This window comes from Panthera onca, chromosome C1 (genome assembly GCF_046562875.1).
Source record: "Panthera onca isolate mPanOnc1 chromosome C1, mPanOnc1 haplotype 2, whole genome shotgun sequence".
In the NCBI taxonomy this organism is placed as follows: Eukaryota; Metazoa; Chordata; class Mammalia; order Carnivora; family Felidae; genus Panthera; species Panthera onca.
Window position 1 is genome coordinate 159,791,872 of NC_138346.1, and position 18,235 is coordinate 159,810,106.

The 18,235-nt window shown below is 34.3% G+C and overlaps 1 protein-coding gene across 3 annotated transcripts in view; it reads left to right on the forward strand.

The window, feature by feature from the left end:
- Positions 1–18,235, forward strand: part of LRRIQ3 (leucine rich repeats and IQ motif containing 3) — a 217,090-nt gene that overhangs the window by 27,931 nt on the left and 170,924 nt on the right. For 2 of the 3 annotated variants that reach the window (XM_060623109.3, XM_060623108.3), the window contains exon 3: positions 1,268–1,591. The exons of the other annotated variant lie outside the window; for it this stretch is intronic. In XM_060623109.3, coding sequence (XP_060479092.3) covers positions 1,268–1,591 — 324 coding nt within the window. The remainder of the gene's footprint in view (positions 1–1,267; positions 1,592–18,235) is intronic. 3 annotated transcript variants of the gene reach the window in all.

Below are 18,235 nucleotides of genomic sequence, written 5' to 3' on the forward strand. Positions count from 1 at the left end.
ATTTACGGTTTTTCTATTCTGTTACATTGATCTGTGTGTTTTTATGCCAATACTATATTGTTTTGATCACTATAGGTTCATAATATAGTTTAAAATCAGGGAGCAGGATGCATCCTGCTTTATTCTCTTTCAGGATTGCTTTGACTATTCAGGGTCTTCTGTGTTTCCATACACATTTTGGGAGTCTTTTTCTATTTCTGTGAAAAATGCCTTTGAAATTTAGAAGGGATTACACTGAATATGTAGATTATATTGGGCAATATTATTTTAACAACATTATTCTCTCAGTCCATGAGCATGGAATATCTTTCCATTTATTTTTCTCTTATTCAATTTATTTCATACATTTGTCATTGTTTTCAGTGTCCAGATCTTTCACCTCCTTGTTTAAACTCATTCAGGCATTTTATTCTTTTTGATGCAGTTGTAAATGGGATTGTTTCCTTAATTCCTCTTTCTGATAGCTTATTATTAGTATATAGAAATGCAACAGATGTTTGTATACTGAATTTGTATCCTACAACTTTACTGAATTCATTTATCAGTTGTAAGAATTTTTTGGTGGAGTCTTAGGGTTTTCTGTATATAATATGTTGTCTGCAAATGGTAACAGTTTTGTTTCTTCCTTTTTGGTTTGCATGCCATTTGTTTATTTTTCTTGCCCAATTATTCTAGCTGGGACTTCTAATACTGTGTTGAATAAAAGTGGCGAGAGTGGGCATCCGTGTCTTGTTCCTGATCTTAGAGGAAAAGCTTTCAGTTTTCACCATTGCATATGATGTTAGCTGTAGCTTGTCATATATGGCTTTTATGATATTGAGGTATATTCTCTGTATCTACTTTGCTGAGAGTTTTTATTATGAATTAATGTTGAATTTTGTCAAATGCCTTTTCTCTATTGAGATGATCATATGATTTTTATCCTTTATTTTGTTAATGGGGTATATCACACTAATTCTTTACATCAGTAAAGTACTTTAGAAAAGTTTAGAATTGGCCTACTACAAAGAAATTTTTACTGAACAATGTATATATGTCCATTCTTTTAATTATACTAATAATGATAACCTAGTCCAGAGGAACAATGTATTATGTTTTTACTCCAGTCACCACTGGAAAACTAGAGATTCGTTTTGGCTTATTATGAGAAATTTGCCATTTTGAAAAATACTGAGTTTTAGAAGATGTTTAATATTTTTCCATTTTCCATGCAATTTATAGAAAATTAACATTTGTATTTAAGATGTTATTATTAATAATATTTCAGATAAAGAGTCTACCAGATACCAAATTTTGGAGTGGACTGAAGAAACTAAAACTCCTCTATCTTCATGACAATGGGTTTGCAAAGTTAAAGAATATATGTATGTTATCTGCCTGTCCAAGTCTAATTGCCCTCACTATGTTTGATTGTCCAGTGAGCCTTAAAAAAGGATATAGGCATGTTCTTGTCAACAGTATATGGCCTCTCAAAGCACTGGATCATCATGTGATTTCTGATGAAGAAATAATTCAGAACTGGCATCTTCCTGAAAGATTTAGAGCATATAACCACCGACTTTTCTTTAATTTCTGCCCTGCTTTGAAAAAGGTAATTGAAGGGCTCCTGGGTGGCACAGTCATTTAAGCATCTGACTTCAGCTCAGGTGATGATCTCACAGTTCTTGAGTTCAAGCCCTGCGTCGAGCTCTGTGCTGACAGTTCAGAGCCTAGAATCTGCTTCAAAGATTCTGCGTCTCCTTTCTTTCTGCCCCTCCCCCACTCACACTCTGTCTCTCTCTCAAAAATAAATAAAAAGACTTAAAGAATATTTTTTTAAAAAGGTAATTGGATTCATTAGAGTTTCATTTTGAATAAATTTGTGGAAGTAAAATTTTAGCTTCTAGATTCTATACCCAAATATATAAACTAATATATACTGTATCATTTATCTAAAATGTGATAAACTAGTTAGTACATTAGTAATGTCTTATATCTGAGGATTTGTAGAAGCTTGTATGCCTACTGCATAAAAATTGCTGAGCATAAAAATATCAAATTATAGAGAAATATTTTTGGTCCCTGTTATGTTTTAATAGCTCTAAGGACATATAGCTTATATACTATAAAATTCTCTTTTTATATGTATGATTTAATTATTTTGGTAAATTAATAGTGCTGTATAGCCATCTCCACAATCCACTGTTAGAAATTTCCACCACTCCAAAAGTTTCCCTCTTTCTCATTCGCAGTTAATCTCAACTTCCTCCTGCAGTCTTAGGTACTATTGATCTGGCTTCTGTTTCTTTAAATTTGCTTCTCTAAACATTTCATGTGAATCAAACTATACAATATGTAGTCGTATGCATCTGCCTTCGTTCACTTAGTGTGATGTGGTGGAGGCTCATTTATGTTGTAGCATATATGCCTAGTTTGTTCCTTTTGATTGCTGAGTGATTTTCCATTATATGAATACACTACATTTTTTTTTTTGTCCATTCACCAGTTGATAGACATTTAGATTATTTTCAGTTTTTGCTATTATGAATGATGCTGCTATGAACACCTACTTCCATGTCTTTGTGTAGACATATGTTTTCATTTTTCTTGGGGAGATTCTTAGCAGTGCAATTACTGGTAGGTATGGTAAGTTTATGCATAATTTGGTAAGAAACTAAATTGCTTTCTAAAAAGTAGAAACCACAAAAAAATAAAATAAAAAATAAAAAGTAGAAACCACAAACGTGGGAGGGTTCTAGTTTCTTTATGTACTTGCAAACACTTAGTGTTTTTTTGTTTTACGCTATAGACATTCTAGTAGATATAAAGTGGTATTTTTTTTTTGGTTTTAATTTTTTTCCCTTATGAGTCATGATGACAAACATTTTTCTCTGCTTATTAACTATGCATATACTTTCTTCCATCAAATGTCTATACCAATTTTTTCCTCATCTTGCAAATGAGTTGTTTGTCTTATTATTGAGTTGTAAGCGTAGATATATGGGTATAAGTCCTTTATTAGATATATGTATTGCAAAGATTTTTCTCTCAGCGAATTTTCCATCTTGTTAATGGTCTCTTTTGGAGCAGAAAATTTTTGAGTTTTAAGCCATCCAGGTTATGATTTTTTTCTTTTAAGGATCATGCTTTTGATGTTGTGTCTAAGAAGTCTCTCTATGGTCACTAAATTTTTCTATGTTTTCTCCTAGAAGTTTAATAATTTTAGCTCTGAAATCGAGACCTATGTTTCATTTTAAGTGAATTTTTATGCATGGTATGAAGTAAGGGTCCAAGTTCATTTTTTTTTTGCGTGTAGATATTCAATTATACTAGCCCCATATGTTGAAAAGATTATTCTTCCCTGGTGAATTGTTTGTGATATCTTTGTCAGAAATCAGTTAGCCATAAAAAGGTAAGGGTTAATTTCTGGACTCTGAATGATTATATTCCAATGGTCTGTGTATCTATCCTTAGGCCAGTATCACACAGTCTTGATTATTGTAGCTTTGTAGTTAAGTTTTGAAATAGGGAAGTGTGAATCCTCCAACTTTGCTCTTCTTTTTCAATATTGCTTTGGCTATTCAGGGCCCCTTGCATTTACAAATGAATTTTAGGATCAGGTTGTCAATTTCTGCAATTATTCCTGCTGGAATAGTGGTAAAAATTTCATTGAATTTATAAATCAATTTGTGGAGATTGCCATCTTTACAATAGTGAGTATTCTCATTCTTGAATGTGAACTCTCAATTCATTTAGATCTTCTTCCATTCTCTAAGTATTGTTTATTAAAAAAATTATTTCTGTGTATTTTATTTATTTTGGCAATATTGTGAATGGAGTTATTAAATTCATTTTTGGATTATTTGTTACTAATATATAGAAATACATTGATGTTTTAATTTAATCTTATATTCTGCCAACTTGCTATTCTCATTTCTTAATTCTAGAAGCTTTTTGTTGATTCAAAATTTTTTTTTAAATGAAAGTGAATCTCTAATTTTCAGGTTTCCATATTTGAATGATTCCTTTGGGAAGTAGTCCCCCCCCCACCCCCCCCACCCCCCCCGCCAATGCTTTAAAGGACAATTTGGAATATTAATGGAAGTGGATAAAACTATTAAATTCTTAAACAATTAATTTGGTGACCTGCACTAAATCATCATTATATCTTGATTTTTAAAATGCTGAAACAAGTGATTAGGAAATGATATCTAGTTGGAGATTACAAAATACTTAAATGGGTGAATAAAAATATTTAAAAAACATGCTTCATGACATGAATATTAGAACAAATAAATCAGGTAAGAATTCAGAAAAAGGGGTGAGCTCGGCAGGTGTTAGAAAGCTCAAGTACCGAGATATAGGAAATAAAAAAGTATGTTGCAGAATAGTATTTGTAACATGTTGTAAGTATTTCTAAATCTACATATATATGTATTGACAATTGAAGAACAGAAAATCATTTGAAGTGATCACATTTGGAAGGATATATAAACAATGAACAGTGATTATGCATGAGATTAGGAAGTTAGAAAACTTTGTAACTGCATAAATTCTTTATAAACATTTATGAGTATATTAATGATTTTGTAATAACAGTTAAAAATTTTAGAGAAATAAAAAGTGCTGCAGTGTTTAATTATGGTTGTTTTAACCTGGGTCCTAAAAGAAGAATTTCATTTATATATTCTAGTTGGATGGTATGGTATAATCAAAGGTGGGAACATACTTGTCTTTTTTAAGGACAATCAAAATGACTGATGTTCATTTAAGCAATTAATAAGAAGTTAGTGGGGGTATGAAAAGAAGATTGGAGGAATACTAAGGAGTTTAGACTTCTTAATGAATGCAGTGAAGATCTATTGAAGTTATTTGAGGAGAAAATTAGAGTGGTTCTATCATAGTTGGTGCTCTATGAATAAATGTTATTGACAAATTTTTTTTAAAGGAGATTAATCCAGTATTTTGCTAGCAGATTAAGGGGGGTTAGGAGACAGATGAGGGCAGAGAAACTATTATAGGCCAGAAATGATGTGATTAGGGTTGATTCAAGTGAACAGTAGTGGCAAAGAAAATAGAAGACATTGTAAAGAAGAGGACAGACACTCGGTAAAAGACATTGTTATAGACACTTTATATATTTTATTCCTTCACTCCTTTACCAAATATGTATTGATTGCCTAATATGTGAGAGAGATTATTGTGGACTGGGTGGTAAATAATAGTGACAGATGTTCTGCTTTCATAAAGTTCAGTGGGAAGGCCCAGGAAATAAACATGTAGGCTAAAAAACAAAAAACAAAAACAAACCCAGCATAGAATGCTAGATATTGTTAATTTCTAAAGAAAATAAAGTAATATGGGACAAAAAGTATGGAGGCTTGGGCTAGATAGGGAAGGACTTCCTGAAAAATATTTGTTCTTCATCATATTCTTTGTTATGGGGAGATATTATTATTTAACAGAAGAAAATGAACTATGGTAAGGTTTAAGACTTTACCCAATACCAGACATCTAGTCAGTCATGAAGCTGGGATTTCAAGTCTGTCTTGGTTTCATAGTCCTACAATCAACATTGTATCACAAAGTATAGACAGTGCAAAGATTTGACAGGGTTTTTTTTTAACTGACCAAATATGGGCGGATAAGAATAAGAAGTGAGAAAATACTCTTTTGGTATTTTGAACTTGGGTAACTGAGACAAAAAAGTAACTTAGTGTACAGAAATGGTGGCATTCAAAGAGTTTTGTTAGAAAGTTAAATTTGGTCATGTTTATTGAGGCAGGATATTGGTATGGAGATATTAACCAGGCATTGGAAATGAAGAACTGGAATTCAGAAACAGTGTTCCAGGTCTAAGATGTAAATTCAGTAGTCATTTGTTTGAGGGCATGACTGAAGCCAAGCTGTCACAGGAAAATAAAGGAATCAGTATGAAAACCGAAGGACAAAGCATTGGGGCAGTTTCCCTTTATGGTTAGAAAGAAGTGGGACCAATGAGGATAACAGAAAATTAATTCCAGGAGGTAGAAGGAAAAACAGAGATATGGCTTATTATCACTTAGGTGAAGGGAAAAGAATGATTTAAAAATGAAGGATGTTTGGGGTGTCTGGGTGGCTCGGTCGGTTGGGCATCTGACTTCAGTTCAGGTCATGATCTTGCAGTCGGTGAGTTCAAGCCCCTCGTCACGCTCTGTGCTGACAGCTCAGAGCCTGGAGCCTGGTTCGGATTCTGCGTCTCCCTCTCTCTCTCCTGCTCATGCTCTGTCTCTCTCTGTCTCAAAAATAAATAAAAAACATTAAAAATTTTTTTTTAAAAATGAAGGATGTTTTAAAAGGTCAAGGAAAATTATGGATACAGAACTAGTTTGAAAACCTTTTGTTGAAGAGGTTGTTGCATCTTTGGAATTTCAGTAACTTACGGGAATGGATACGGAATTGTAATGGGTTAATATGTAATTGCTAAGTATAGAACCTTTTCCAAGAAAATTTTGGACAGAGGGAAGATAATGCCTTAACTGCCAGAAATCGGACTAATGGGAGGGTTTTTTAAAAGTGAGATTGTACTAACTTCCACATATTTTTAAACTGAGGGAAATAAATTTTCATTAAAAAAAAGAGATTCAGGGGCACCTGGTTGGCACAGCTGGCTAAGCATCTGACTTCAGCTCAGGTCATGCTCTTGCAGTTCATGGTTCGAGCCCCACATCAGGTCCTGTGTTGACAGCTCAGAGTCTGGAGCCTGCTTCAGATTCTGTGGCGCGCTCTCTCTCTCTCTCTCTCTCTCTCTCTCTCTGCCCCTCCCCCACTCATGTGCATGCGCTCTCTCAAAAATAAATAAGCATTAAAAAAAGATTGAAAATATAAGAAATAGAATAATTGGAAACAAAAATAAAAGCACTGTCTAGAAAACATGAATGGAAGGCATCACAAATGGAGTAAGCCTGAAAGAGCTATGGATACACCAAATTATGGCAGAATTTTGTTGCAGAGATTTAAAGAAATATGTTTGAATGATAGTTTTTCAGTTTACTGATACATGTTTATTCATTATTTCTGCTATAAGCAATATTGTTTTTATTATTCTTTGATTGAAAGATATTTAATTTATAGCGATATAAAACACTTGAAAGAATGACAATCTATGAGGATATAAATTTATTTAGTAATGTTGGAAATATATATTTCAAAACATTTCTTTGCACTTACTGAGTGTAAAAACACTATGAAAATTGAAAATAAAGAATCTTATAAAGTTCACATGATCTTTTTCAATAAGTGTTATTCTTTTATCAGGAGGGCATTAATGCAGAAATGAATTTATTAATTCTTTTTTAAAAATTTTTTAACGTTTATTCATTTTTGAGAGACAGAGAGAGACAGAGTATGAGCAGGGAAGGGGCAGAGAGAGAGGGAGACACAGAATCTGAAGCAGGCTCCAGATTCTGAGCTGTCAGCACAGAGCCCGACGCGGGGCTCGAACTCACAAACTGTGAGATCATGACCTGAGCCGATGTCGGACGCTCAACCAACTGAGCCACCCAGGCGCCCTGAATTTATTAATTCTTAAACAAATTAGTAACATGATTAAAACTTGTGTCTTATAAGACAATAAAACTAGAATGACCTTGTCTGTCCTTAATTTTGACATATAATGATTTGTAGAACTTTGTTTTTTGGGTTTACTTGGAAAATACTTACAATTTGAAAAAGGGAAAGCATATGTTCTTCTTTACTATATGAAATGAAACTAGAAATTTGAAGTGTTAGTTATCTAAAAGCATATAATGAGGGGATTTATATTTTTTAATCATTATATATACATAGAACATTTTTAAGATGGGAGTGATCTGGGCAAGAAACCAATGCTATCAATTCAGATTGTGTTTGTCTTTATGTGATAGAAACCTAACTAAAAAGGGATTTTTTTCTCATGTAACAAAAAGTTCAGATAGTTCTGTGTAGTTCTCAAGGAAATTATGAAGGACCAAGGTTTATTCTAGCATCTTGCTCTGCTATTTAGTGAATGGATTCCCTCAAAGACCATGAGTTTCTTCTGTCAAGACTTAGGTCAGAAGGAAGGGATTGGTAGGAACTAAAGGCACATGTCAGCTAAGTCTGAAAATAATAGCTCCACCCGGTGTCCCACCTGAAAGCCTTCTACCATCAGAACTAGATCACATGGCTACCTCTAACTAGAAGGAAATCTGGCTTGATGAGTATTTTTATCTAGGCACATTTATTTGTTAAACAAAACCAAGGTTCTATTAATAAGGAAGAAAGGAAGAAATTTTTGGAAGGCACTTAATACTTTTTGTTGCACAGTGAAAAATGCATTAAAAATTCAGTACAGAATATTTCAAGGTAGAGATTTTTTTTTGTTAGTTTCAAGTTTTTATTTAAATCTCAGTTAACATACAGTGTAATATTAGTTTCAGGTATAGAATTTAGTGATTCATCACTTAACATACAACACCCAGTGCTCATCAGAACCAGTGCATTGTAAGAAGTTGCTTCAGCCAATGTCAAGGAGGTTACTGCCTGTGTTCTATTCTAGGATTTTGATGGTTTAAGGTCTCATGTTTAGGTCTTTATACATTTTGAATTTATTTTTGTGGATGGTATGAGAAAGTTGTCCAGTTTCATCCTGCATTTTGCTGTCCAGTTTCCGCAACACCATTTGTTGAAAAGACTGTCTTTTTTCCATTGGATACTCTTTCCTGCTTTGTCAAAGATTAGTTGGCCATATAGTTGTGGGTCCATTTCTAGGTTTTCTGTTATGTTCCATTGATCTATGTGTCTGTTTTTCTGCCAGTACCATTCTGTCTTAATCACTACAGGTTGGTAATATAATTTGATGTCTAAAATTGTGATGCTTTCAGCTTTGTTTTTCCTTTTCAGGATTGCTTGGCTATTCAGGATCTTCTGTGGTTCCATGCAAATGTTAGAATTGTTTCTTCTAGCTCTGTGAAAAATGCTGGTGGTATTTTGACAGAGATTGCATTAAATGTATAGATTGCTTTGGGTAGTATAGACATTTTCATAATATTCTTCCAATCCATGAGTATGGGATGTTTTTCCATTTCTTTGTGTTGTCTTCAATTTCTTTCATCAGTGGTATATAGTTTTCAGAGTATAGATCTTTTACCTCTTGGGTGAGGTTTATTACTAGGTATCTTATGGTTTTGGTGTAATTGTAAATGGGATCGATTCCTTGATTTCTCTTTCTGCTGCTTCATTATTAGTGTGTAGAAATGCAGCAGAATTCTGTACATCGATTTTTGCATTCTGCAACTTAACTGAATTCAGTTCTGGTGTATCAGTTCTGGTGATTTTTTTGTGGAGTCGTTTGGGTTTTCTACGTAGAGTAGAATCATGTCATATGCAGACAGTGAAAGTTTGACTTCTTCCTTGCTGATTTGGATGCCTTTTATTTCTTTTTGTTATCTAATTGCTGATGTGAGTACTTCTAGTACTATGTTAAATAACAGTGGTGAGAGTAGACATCCCTGTCTTATTCCTGACCATCGAGGAAAAGCTTCCATTTTTACCCATTGAGAATGATTATTAGCTGTGGGTCTTCCACATATGGCCTTTATGATGTTGAGGTATGTTCCCTCTATCCTACTTTGTTGAGGGTTTTTATCAAGAATGAATGCTGTACTTTGTCAAGTGCTTTTTTGCATCTGTTGAGAGAATCGTATGTTTTGTTTTTTTTTTTTTTTACTGTGGTATATCACATTGATTGATTTGAAATATTGAACCTCCCTTTCAACCCAGGAATAAATTCCACTTGATTGTGGTGAATGATTCTTTTAATGTACTATTAGATTCATTTTGCTAGTATTTTTTTGGGAATTTTTGCATTCATGTTCATTAGGGTTATTGGCCTATAATTCTCTTTTTCACTTGGGTCTTTGGCTTTGGAATCAAGGTAATGCTGACTTTGTAGAATGAGTTTGGTTGTCTTCAACTTCTATTTTTTGGAATAGTTTGAGAAAAATTGATAATAACTCACAGGGGAATAGGTAGAATTCCCATGTGAAGCCATCTGGCCCTGGACTTTTGTTTGAGAGATTTTTGATTACTGATTCAATTTCTTTGCTGGCTATTGGTGTGTTCAAGTTTTCTATTTCTTCCTGTTTCAGTTTTGGTAGTTTGTGTTTCTAGGAATTTATCCATTTCTTCCAGATTGTCCACTTTGTTGGCATATAATGTTTTATAATATTCTTCTATAGTTGTTTGTATTCCTGTGGTATTGAATGTGATTTCACCTCTGTCATTAGTGATTTTATTTATTTGGGTCCTTTCTTTTTTCTTTTTGATAAACCTGACTAGGGGTTTATCAATTTTGTTAATTCTTTTAAAGAACCAGCTCCTGGTTTCATTTATCTGTTCTACTGGGTTTTTGTTTCTATATTATTTATTTCTGCTCTAATCTTTATTATTTCCCTTTTTCTGCTGGCTTTGGGCTAGTTATTTTTCTAGGCCATTTAGGTGTAAGGTTAGGTTGTGTATTTGATTTTTCTTGCTTCTTGAGGTAGTCCTGTATTGCTATTTATTTCTCTCTTATGACCACTATTGCTGCATCTTAGAGGTTTTGGATCATTGTGTTTTCATTTTCATTTGTTTCCATGTATTTTTTATTTCTTATTTAACTTCTTGGTTGGCCTATTCATTCTTTAGTAGGTTGTTCTTTAGTCTTCATGTATTTGGGATCTTTCCAAATTTTTTCTTGTGATTGACTTAAGATTTCATAGCATTGTGGTCATAAAGTATGCATGGCATGATTCTAATCTTTTTGTACTTGCTAAGGTCTGATTTGTGACATAGTATGTGATCTGTTGTGGAGAATGTCCTGTGTGCACTTGAAAAGAATGTGTATTCTGTTGCTTAGGAGGAAATGTTCTGAATGTACCTATTAAGTCCCATCTGGTCCAGTATATTATTCAAAGCTATTGTTTCCTGTTGATTTATGCTTAGATGATCTATACATTGCTGTAAGTAGGTTGTTAACATCCCTTACTAATATTGTATTATTATCAATGAGTTTCTTTATGTTTGTTATTAATTGTTTTATATATTTAGGTGCCTTCAAGATGGGGGTATAAATATTAATAATTTTTAGTTCTTCTTGTTTGAAAGACACCTTTATTATGATTCATTGCCCTTCTCCATCTCTTGTTATAGTCTTTAGTTTAAAATCTAGTTTGTCTGATGTAAGTATTGTCACTCCAGCTTTCTACTGACATCTGTTTGCATGGTACAATATTTCTCTGTCCTCTCACTCTCAATCTGAAGGTGAAAAAGAAAAAGAAAAAAAATCTGCAGTTTTATTTGGTGCAAAATGAATTTGTTGAATGCAGCATATAGATGGGTCTTATTTTTTTTAATCCATTCTGACGTCCTATGTCTTTTGATTGGAGCATTTAGTCCATTTACATTTAGAGTAATTATTGGTAGATATGAATTTAGTGTCATTGTATTAACTTTCTTTATTGTTGTTTCTGGACTTTTTCTCTGTTACTTTCTAGTCTTTGTTGCTTTTGGTCTTTATTTCCCACTCAAAGGGTCCCTTTTTGCAAAGCTGGTTTAGTGGCCACAAACTCCTTTAGTTTTGTTTGTCATGAAACTTTCTCTTTGCTATTCTGAATGATAACTGTGCTGGATAGAGTATTTTTGGCTGCAGATTTTCCCCATTCAGCACATTGAATATATCATGCCACTCCCTTCTGGCCTGCCAGGTTTCTGTGGAGCAATCTGCTGCTAACCTTATTTGTCTTCCCTTATAAGTTAAGGACTTCTTTTGTCTTGCTGATTTTAGGAATTTTTTCTTTATCACTATATTTTGCAAATTTAACTACAGTATGTCTTAGGTTGGCCTGCTTTTGTTGACTTTGATGTGAGTTCTCTGTACTTCCTGGATTTTGATATCTCCTTCCTTTTCCAGATTATGAAAATTTTCAGCTCTAGTTTCCTCAAATAAACCTTCTGCCTCTTTTCCCTCTCTTCTTCTTCTGGGACACCTATGATATGAATGATATAATGGTTTATGGAGTCACTGAGTTCCCTGTGTCTACATTTGTGATCCAAGATTTTTTTTTCCCTCTTCTCTTAAGCTTCATTGTTTTCCACAATTCTGTCTTCTCTATTGCTTATTCTTTGCTTCTTCCATTCTTGTGTTAATTACATCCAGTTGGTTTCAAATCTCAGTTATTGCATTTTTCATTTTGGCATGACTAATTTTTAGGTCTTTTATCTCTGTGGTAAGGGACTTCCTAGTGTCTTCTATGCTTTTCTCAAGCATAGTTTGTATCCTTATGAGTGTGGCTTTACATTGTGGATCAGGCATATTAGTTATATCTGTTTTGATTTGATCCCTGGCTGTGACCTTTTCTTGTTCTTTCTTTTCGGATGAATTCCTCCATCTTGGCATTTTGTCTAGGTCTCTGTTTTCTCGGTGTTAGGAAAGCCTGTTATGTTTCATGCTCCTGAGAGTAATGGCTTTATGAAGAAGAGATCTTATACTGTCCAGGGCCTGGTGCTTCTGGAAGTGTCTCTGGTGTATGCTGTGTGTACTCTGTTGTTGTGTTTTGGCTGTTCTTTCCTTTGGTCAGTACTCTGCAGTTTCCTTTTGCCTGCAGTGGGGACTGTTTGGATGTTGGCCAGAGTGTGGTGAGTTTTAACTAGGTGTGCTCCATTTTGCTTGGTAAAAGAGACCTGATGCTATTTCTAGTAGAGCTGAAGCTTTGTAGAACTCTATGGTCAGTAGACATGGTGCATGTGGGGGATTTGTGCTGGTCTTCTGGGCGAATGACCCACTGCTCTAATTCTCAGGACACCTGCTGGAGAAGAGCAGCACCAGTAGAGCCTAGGGGGACAAGGCTTGGTGTAAGTAGTTTAGGCTGCCAGTGTTGGCACTGTGCTGCTTACTGAAGTTAGTTTATGCTGGGAGATGGGGGAGGGGGGTATGAAATGGGACCAGTCTACTCCCTAGTCCACAGAGAGGGGAGTTTGCACCCGGCCCTATCTAAGTAGCCTTCCCAGAAGAACAGTCTCCCCCTCTGGCCACTCAGGTCTCCCTCAGATTATTGCCTTCACACTGTGTCTAGGCTACCTGCCTAGCCAGCAGCGCAGTGCACCTTGGGCTCTATCCCAGCCAGGCTGGCTGAGGTTTAAAATTCCAATCTTTAAGGACCTGGTGTGGCAGAGACTCATGCTGGTCCTCTGGAAGAGGGTCTCAATGTGCTGGGACTGATGCAGGATCATCCCAGAAAGGCAGTCTTACCAAAGCACAGGGGCATGTAATTTGGAGTAAAGTGCAGCAAAAAGACAGTGTCCAGATTAGCCACCCTTAGCAGGTGTTTCAGTGCCTATGCTGAAGGTCAGGCAGGGGAAATGGCACCCTCCCTCTCCTTCCCCCAGAGAGTCAATGCCACCTCTTTCAGATGCACTCCAAGAAGGGGGGAATGTCTCTCCCAATGGGTCCCAGGGGGTCCTCAGATTGCACCATCTGCCCCCAGACTATCTGCCCTCCTCAACAGGAGCACTGCAGTGCCCTCAGGGATCCACACCCAGCCACCCCCTGTGTCTGAACTCTAAAACTCCAGTCTTTGAGCCCTGCTGGTTATAAAAACTCAGGAAAATCAGGCCCTCTCGGTTTCCCAGTCAGTGGCTTTGGGAAGGTGTTTTGTGTGTGTGTGTGTGATCCCCTGTGTGCTTTACTCTCTCTCTTACCTCTCTCCGTGACCAGGGCTTCATCCCCTCAGCAGCACCCACAATCTTTTTGTCCCCTAAATCATGTCTTTGCAACTCCTGCCTTCCACGATGTGGCCTCTTCTCTCTCTCTAGTTGTGCAGTTTGTTGTGTCAGTTCTCAGATTGATTTTTTGGGTACTCACAATGATATGATATTTACCTAACTGTGTTGGAGGAATGAGACAAGTCTAGGATCCTCCTACTACTCTGTCATCTTAGCTTCTACTTTAAGGTAGAGATTTTTAGATCAATTATTTAGCATGCATTTTTACTCTTAATTCTACCGTAAGTATTAAAAGAAAAATAAAAATGCCTAAATATAACAACCAAATAAATTTTAACAGTGCATTTATCCTTGACTTAATAAATCATGTAGATTAAATAATGTTTGTAAAATTTATATTTTTTAAATAAAAAAGAATAAAAATATAGCCTATATGACATACAAAAAAATCATAACAGTGTCAAAAGTAAGAGTATATTTATAAAAATTGCTATATATTTATATTTACAAATGTGGTGTGATTGTAAGTAAATAAAATAATTATAAATTTATTATGTGTAAAAACCAAAATCAATGTGGCTATAGTAAGATCAAGTCCAAAAATTGAGATAATATAGAAAAAGTAAAAGTAAAATGCAAGCCAATATATATTAAGTAGAATAAAGCAAAAAACTTTATATTAGCCTTAATGTAGAATTTGGCACACAAGGGGCGCATACCTCAACATAATAAAGGTGATATATGGCAAGCCAACATGTAATAAGTTAACATCTGACTCAACAATGAAAAGCTAAAATGTTTTCCTTTAGATCAAGAACAAGTCAAGAGTACACACTCTTACTAATTTTATTTACCATAGTATTGGAAATCCTAGTCAGACCAATTAGGCAAGAAAAATAAATAAAAGTCATACAAATCAGAAAGGAAATGGTAAAACTGACTGCAGAAGGCATGATGTATATAGAAAACCTTAAGGACTCCACCAAAACTCTTAGAGCTAATAAGTAATAAGTGAGTTTACTAAAGTTGGATACAAGATAAATATACAAAAATCATTTGCATTTCTGTAAACCACAATAAACTATCAGAAATAGAAATTAAGAAAACAATTCTATTTACAGTTGCATCAAAAAGGATGAAATACCTAGGAATAAATTTAATTTAACAATGTGAAAAACCTGTACTTTGAAAACTATAAGCCATGGATGAAACAAATTGGAGATGACACAAATAGATGAAAGATAATTGATGTTCATCAATTGGAAGAATTATTGTTGAAATGTCCATACTACCCAAAACATTCTTCATATTCAGTGCAACCTCTATCAAAATTCCAATGACGTTTTTCACAAAAATTGAAAAAAAATCATATAGGACCTTACAAGAACCCAAATGTCAAAAGCAATATTGAGAAAGAAGATCACAGCTGGAAGCATCATGTCTCTTGATTTCAAACTATATTACAAAGGTATAGTAATCAAAATAGTATGGTATTGGAATAAAAACAGACACACAAATTAGTGAAACCATATAGAGTCCAGGAGTACACCAATGAATATATGGTCAATTAATTTACAACAATGGAGCCAAGAATATACAACATGGAAAGGGGACAGTCTCTTCATTTTAATAGTCTTGGGAAAAACTGGACCCTTATATGTACCATACACAAAATTAACTTAAAATTGATTAAAAACTTGAAACTAAGCTCTGAAACCATAAAACTGGAAAAAAAAAAAACAGGAAATGAGCTCCTTGAAATCAGTCTTGGCAGTGATTTTTTTTTTTTTTTTGGATTTGACACCAAAAGTAAAGGTAATAAAAGCAAAAGCAAGTAAGTGTGACTTCATCAAACTAAAAAGCTTCTGCACAGCAAAGGAAACTATCAACAAAATGAAAGGCAATTGACAAAATTGGAGAATATATTGGCAAATCATATATCTAATAAATCATAACACTGTCTAATATTCTAAATATATGTATAGGAAATACTTTAGAAAATTTTTAAAAGGGGATGGGTGCCTCGATGGCTCAGTTGATTAAGCACTCGACTTCGGCTTAGGTCATGATCTTGAGATTTCAAGTTCCAGCCCCTAGTTGGGCTCTGCACTGGCAGTGCAGATCCTGCTTTGGATTCTCTGTCATCCTCTCTCTCTGCCCGCCCCCCTCCCCCACACACTCTCACTCTTCACTCTCTCTCTCTCTCTCTCTCTCTCTCTCAAAATAAATAAACATTAAAAAACTTAGAAAGAAAATTGTTAAAAAGGGAGAGCTGTAAAGGAAGGTACAGCTTCTATACCTCACTTGAACAGGTAAATTGTTGACATCATTTGACTGTGATTGTGTGTGTGTATGTACATGTGTGTATAAGAAAGCTCTAAAAAAGAATGCACAGATGCTCCTGGGTGGCTCAGTTGATTGGCTCTTGATTTTGGCTTAAGTCATGATTTCATAGTCAAGGGATCAAGCACTGCCCGCCCCCCAATCCACCCCCCAGGCTCCATGCTGGATGTGGAGCCTGCTTAAGATTCTGTCTCTCCTTTTGCCACTCTCTCTGGCTCATGCTCTCTCTCTTAAAAAAAAAAAAAAAAATTGCACAAAAAACACTAGATACATATAAAAGGAGTTCTCAAATTCTTTAGTAGGAAAGTAAGAATAAGAAAAGAGATAAAAAAATGGAGAAAACAAACAGAAAACACAAACTGATATAAAATAAAATGCCAGACTTAAGTCCCATTCTATCAGTAATTACATTAAAATGTGTATTAAACTTAAATGGCCTAAATGCACTAATTAAAAGACCGATATTAGCAAAGTTGATTTAGAAATATGACCCAACTGCATGTTGTCTACAAGAAATTTAAAATATAATGATATAGGCACATTGAAAATAAAAGAATGGAGAAAGATTTATCATACCAAAGGTAACCAAAGTAAAATAGGACTGACTGGCTATCTTAATATCGGATAAATTAATCTTAAGAGCAAAGACAGTTATCATAGTCAAGGACATTATATAATGATAAAAAGTGCAAACCAGCAAGAAGACAGTAACCTTAAATGTGAATGCACCAACAACAGAAGTACAAATTTGTGAAACAAAAATTGATAAAAGTGAAATGAGAAATAGATAAATACATGATTATATTTGGGGACATCAAAATTCCTCTGTCAACAATTAGAGCAACTAGATCTTGGAAAACTCCACAATCCCATCAACTAACACAATCTAACTGACATTTATAGAACATTCCACACAGCAGTAGCAGGATAGACATACTTTTTGTGTGTCCAATCATATGTAGGTCTTTTCCTGTTTCATGGAGCAAACCTCAACAAATTTAAAAGAATTAAAATCATACAGGGTGTGTTCTCTGATTATAGAAAGATAAGAGGAAAATCCTCAAACAGTTGGAAACTAAGCAGCACACTTCTAATGAATCTATAGTTCAAAATACAGTCTCAAGAGAAAAAAAAAAGTTAAAAATACAATCTACCAAAATTTGTGGGACACAGCTAAAGCAACGCTGAGAGGGAACTTTTTAGCTCTAAATGCATATTGGGACAAAAGGAAAATCCTCAACTCAATAGTCTAAGATCCCCTCCTCAAGAACCTGGAAAAACAAAAGTAAAATAAACCCAAAGTAAGCAAAAGGAAGGAAGTGATATAGAGAGGAACAGATGTCAGTGAACTAAAAAACCAAAAAAAAAAAAAAAAAAGTAAAACAAAGATCTGATTCTTTGAAATATCAATAAAATTGACAAACCTCTGGCAAGACTGACATAGAAGAAAAGAGAGAAGACACAAATTACCAACGTCAGGAACAAAACAAGGGATATCACTACAGACCTTGCAGACATCAAAAGAAGAGAATACTACAAAAACACTATCTATACACACAAACTTGACAGTTTAGATGAATAAACCATTTTATGCCAAAAAACAAAAAACAGAACTCATCCATTATGAAATAGATAATTTTGAATAGTCCTCTATGAAGGAAATTGAGTTCATAACTTTAAAACTCAAAAAAAAAAAGAAAGAAAAAAGAAAAAGAGATCTTCAATCCCAGATAATTTCACTGGAGAATTCTTCCAAACATTTAATATTTTATTCTGTTTCTTCTAGAAAATAAAAAAACACTTTGCCATTTATTTTGTAAAGTTAATAGTAGCTTGATACCAAAACCAAGAAAATTGCAGATCAGTCAGTATTCCTCATGAAAAGAAGCATAAAAATCTTTAACAAAATGTTAGCAAATAGAATTCAGCAATGTATGAAAATAACTGTATTCTATGAGCAAATGGTGCTTATTCCAGGGGTGGAAACTAGAGTAACTTAGCTTAGCTACAGTAACTAAGATTGTGTGGTATTGGTGAGGCATAGATCAATGGGACAGATCAGAAAACCTAAAAATAGGTTCATACAATATGTTTAGCCAAATTTTGACAAATGTATAAGTAATTTGATGGACAAAATATAACCTTTCAATAA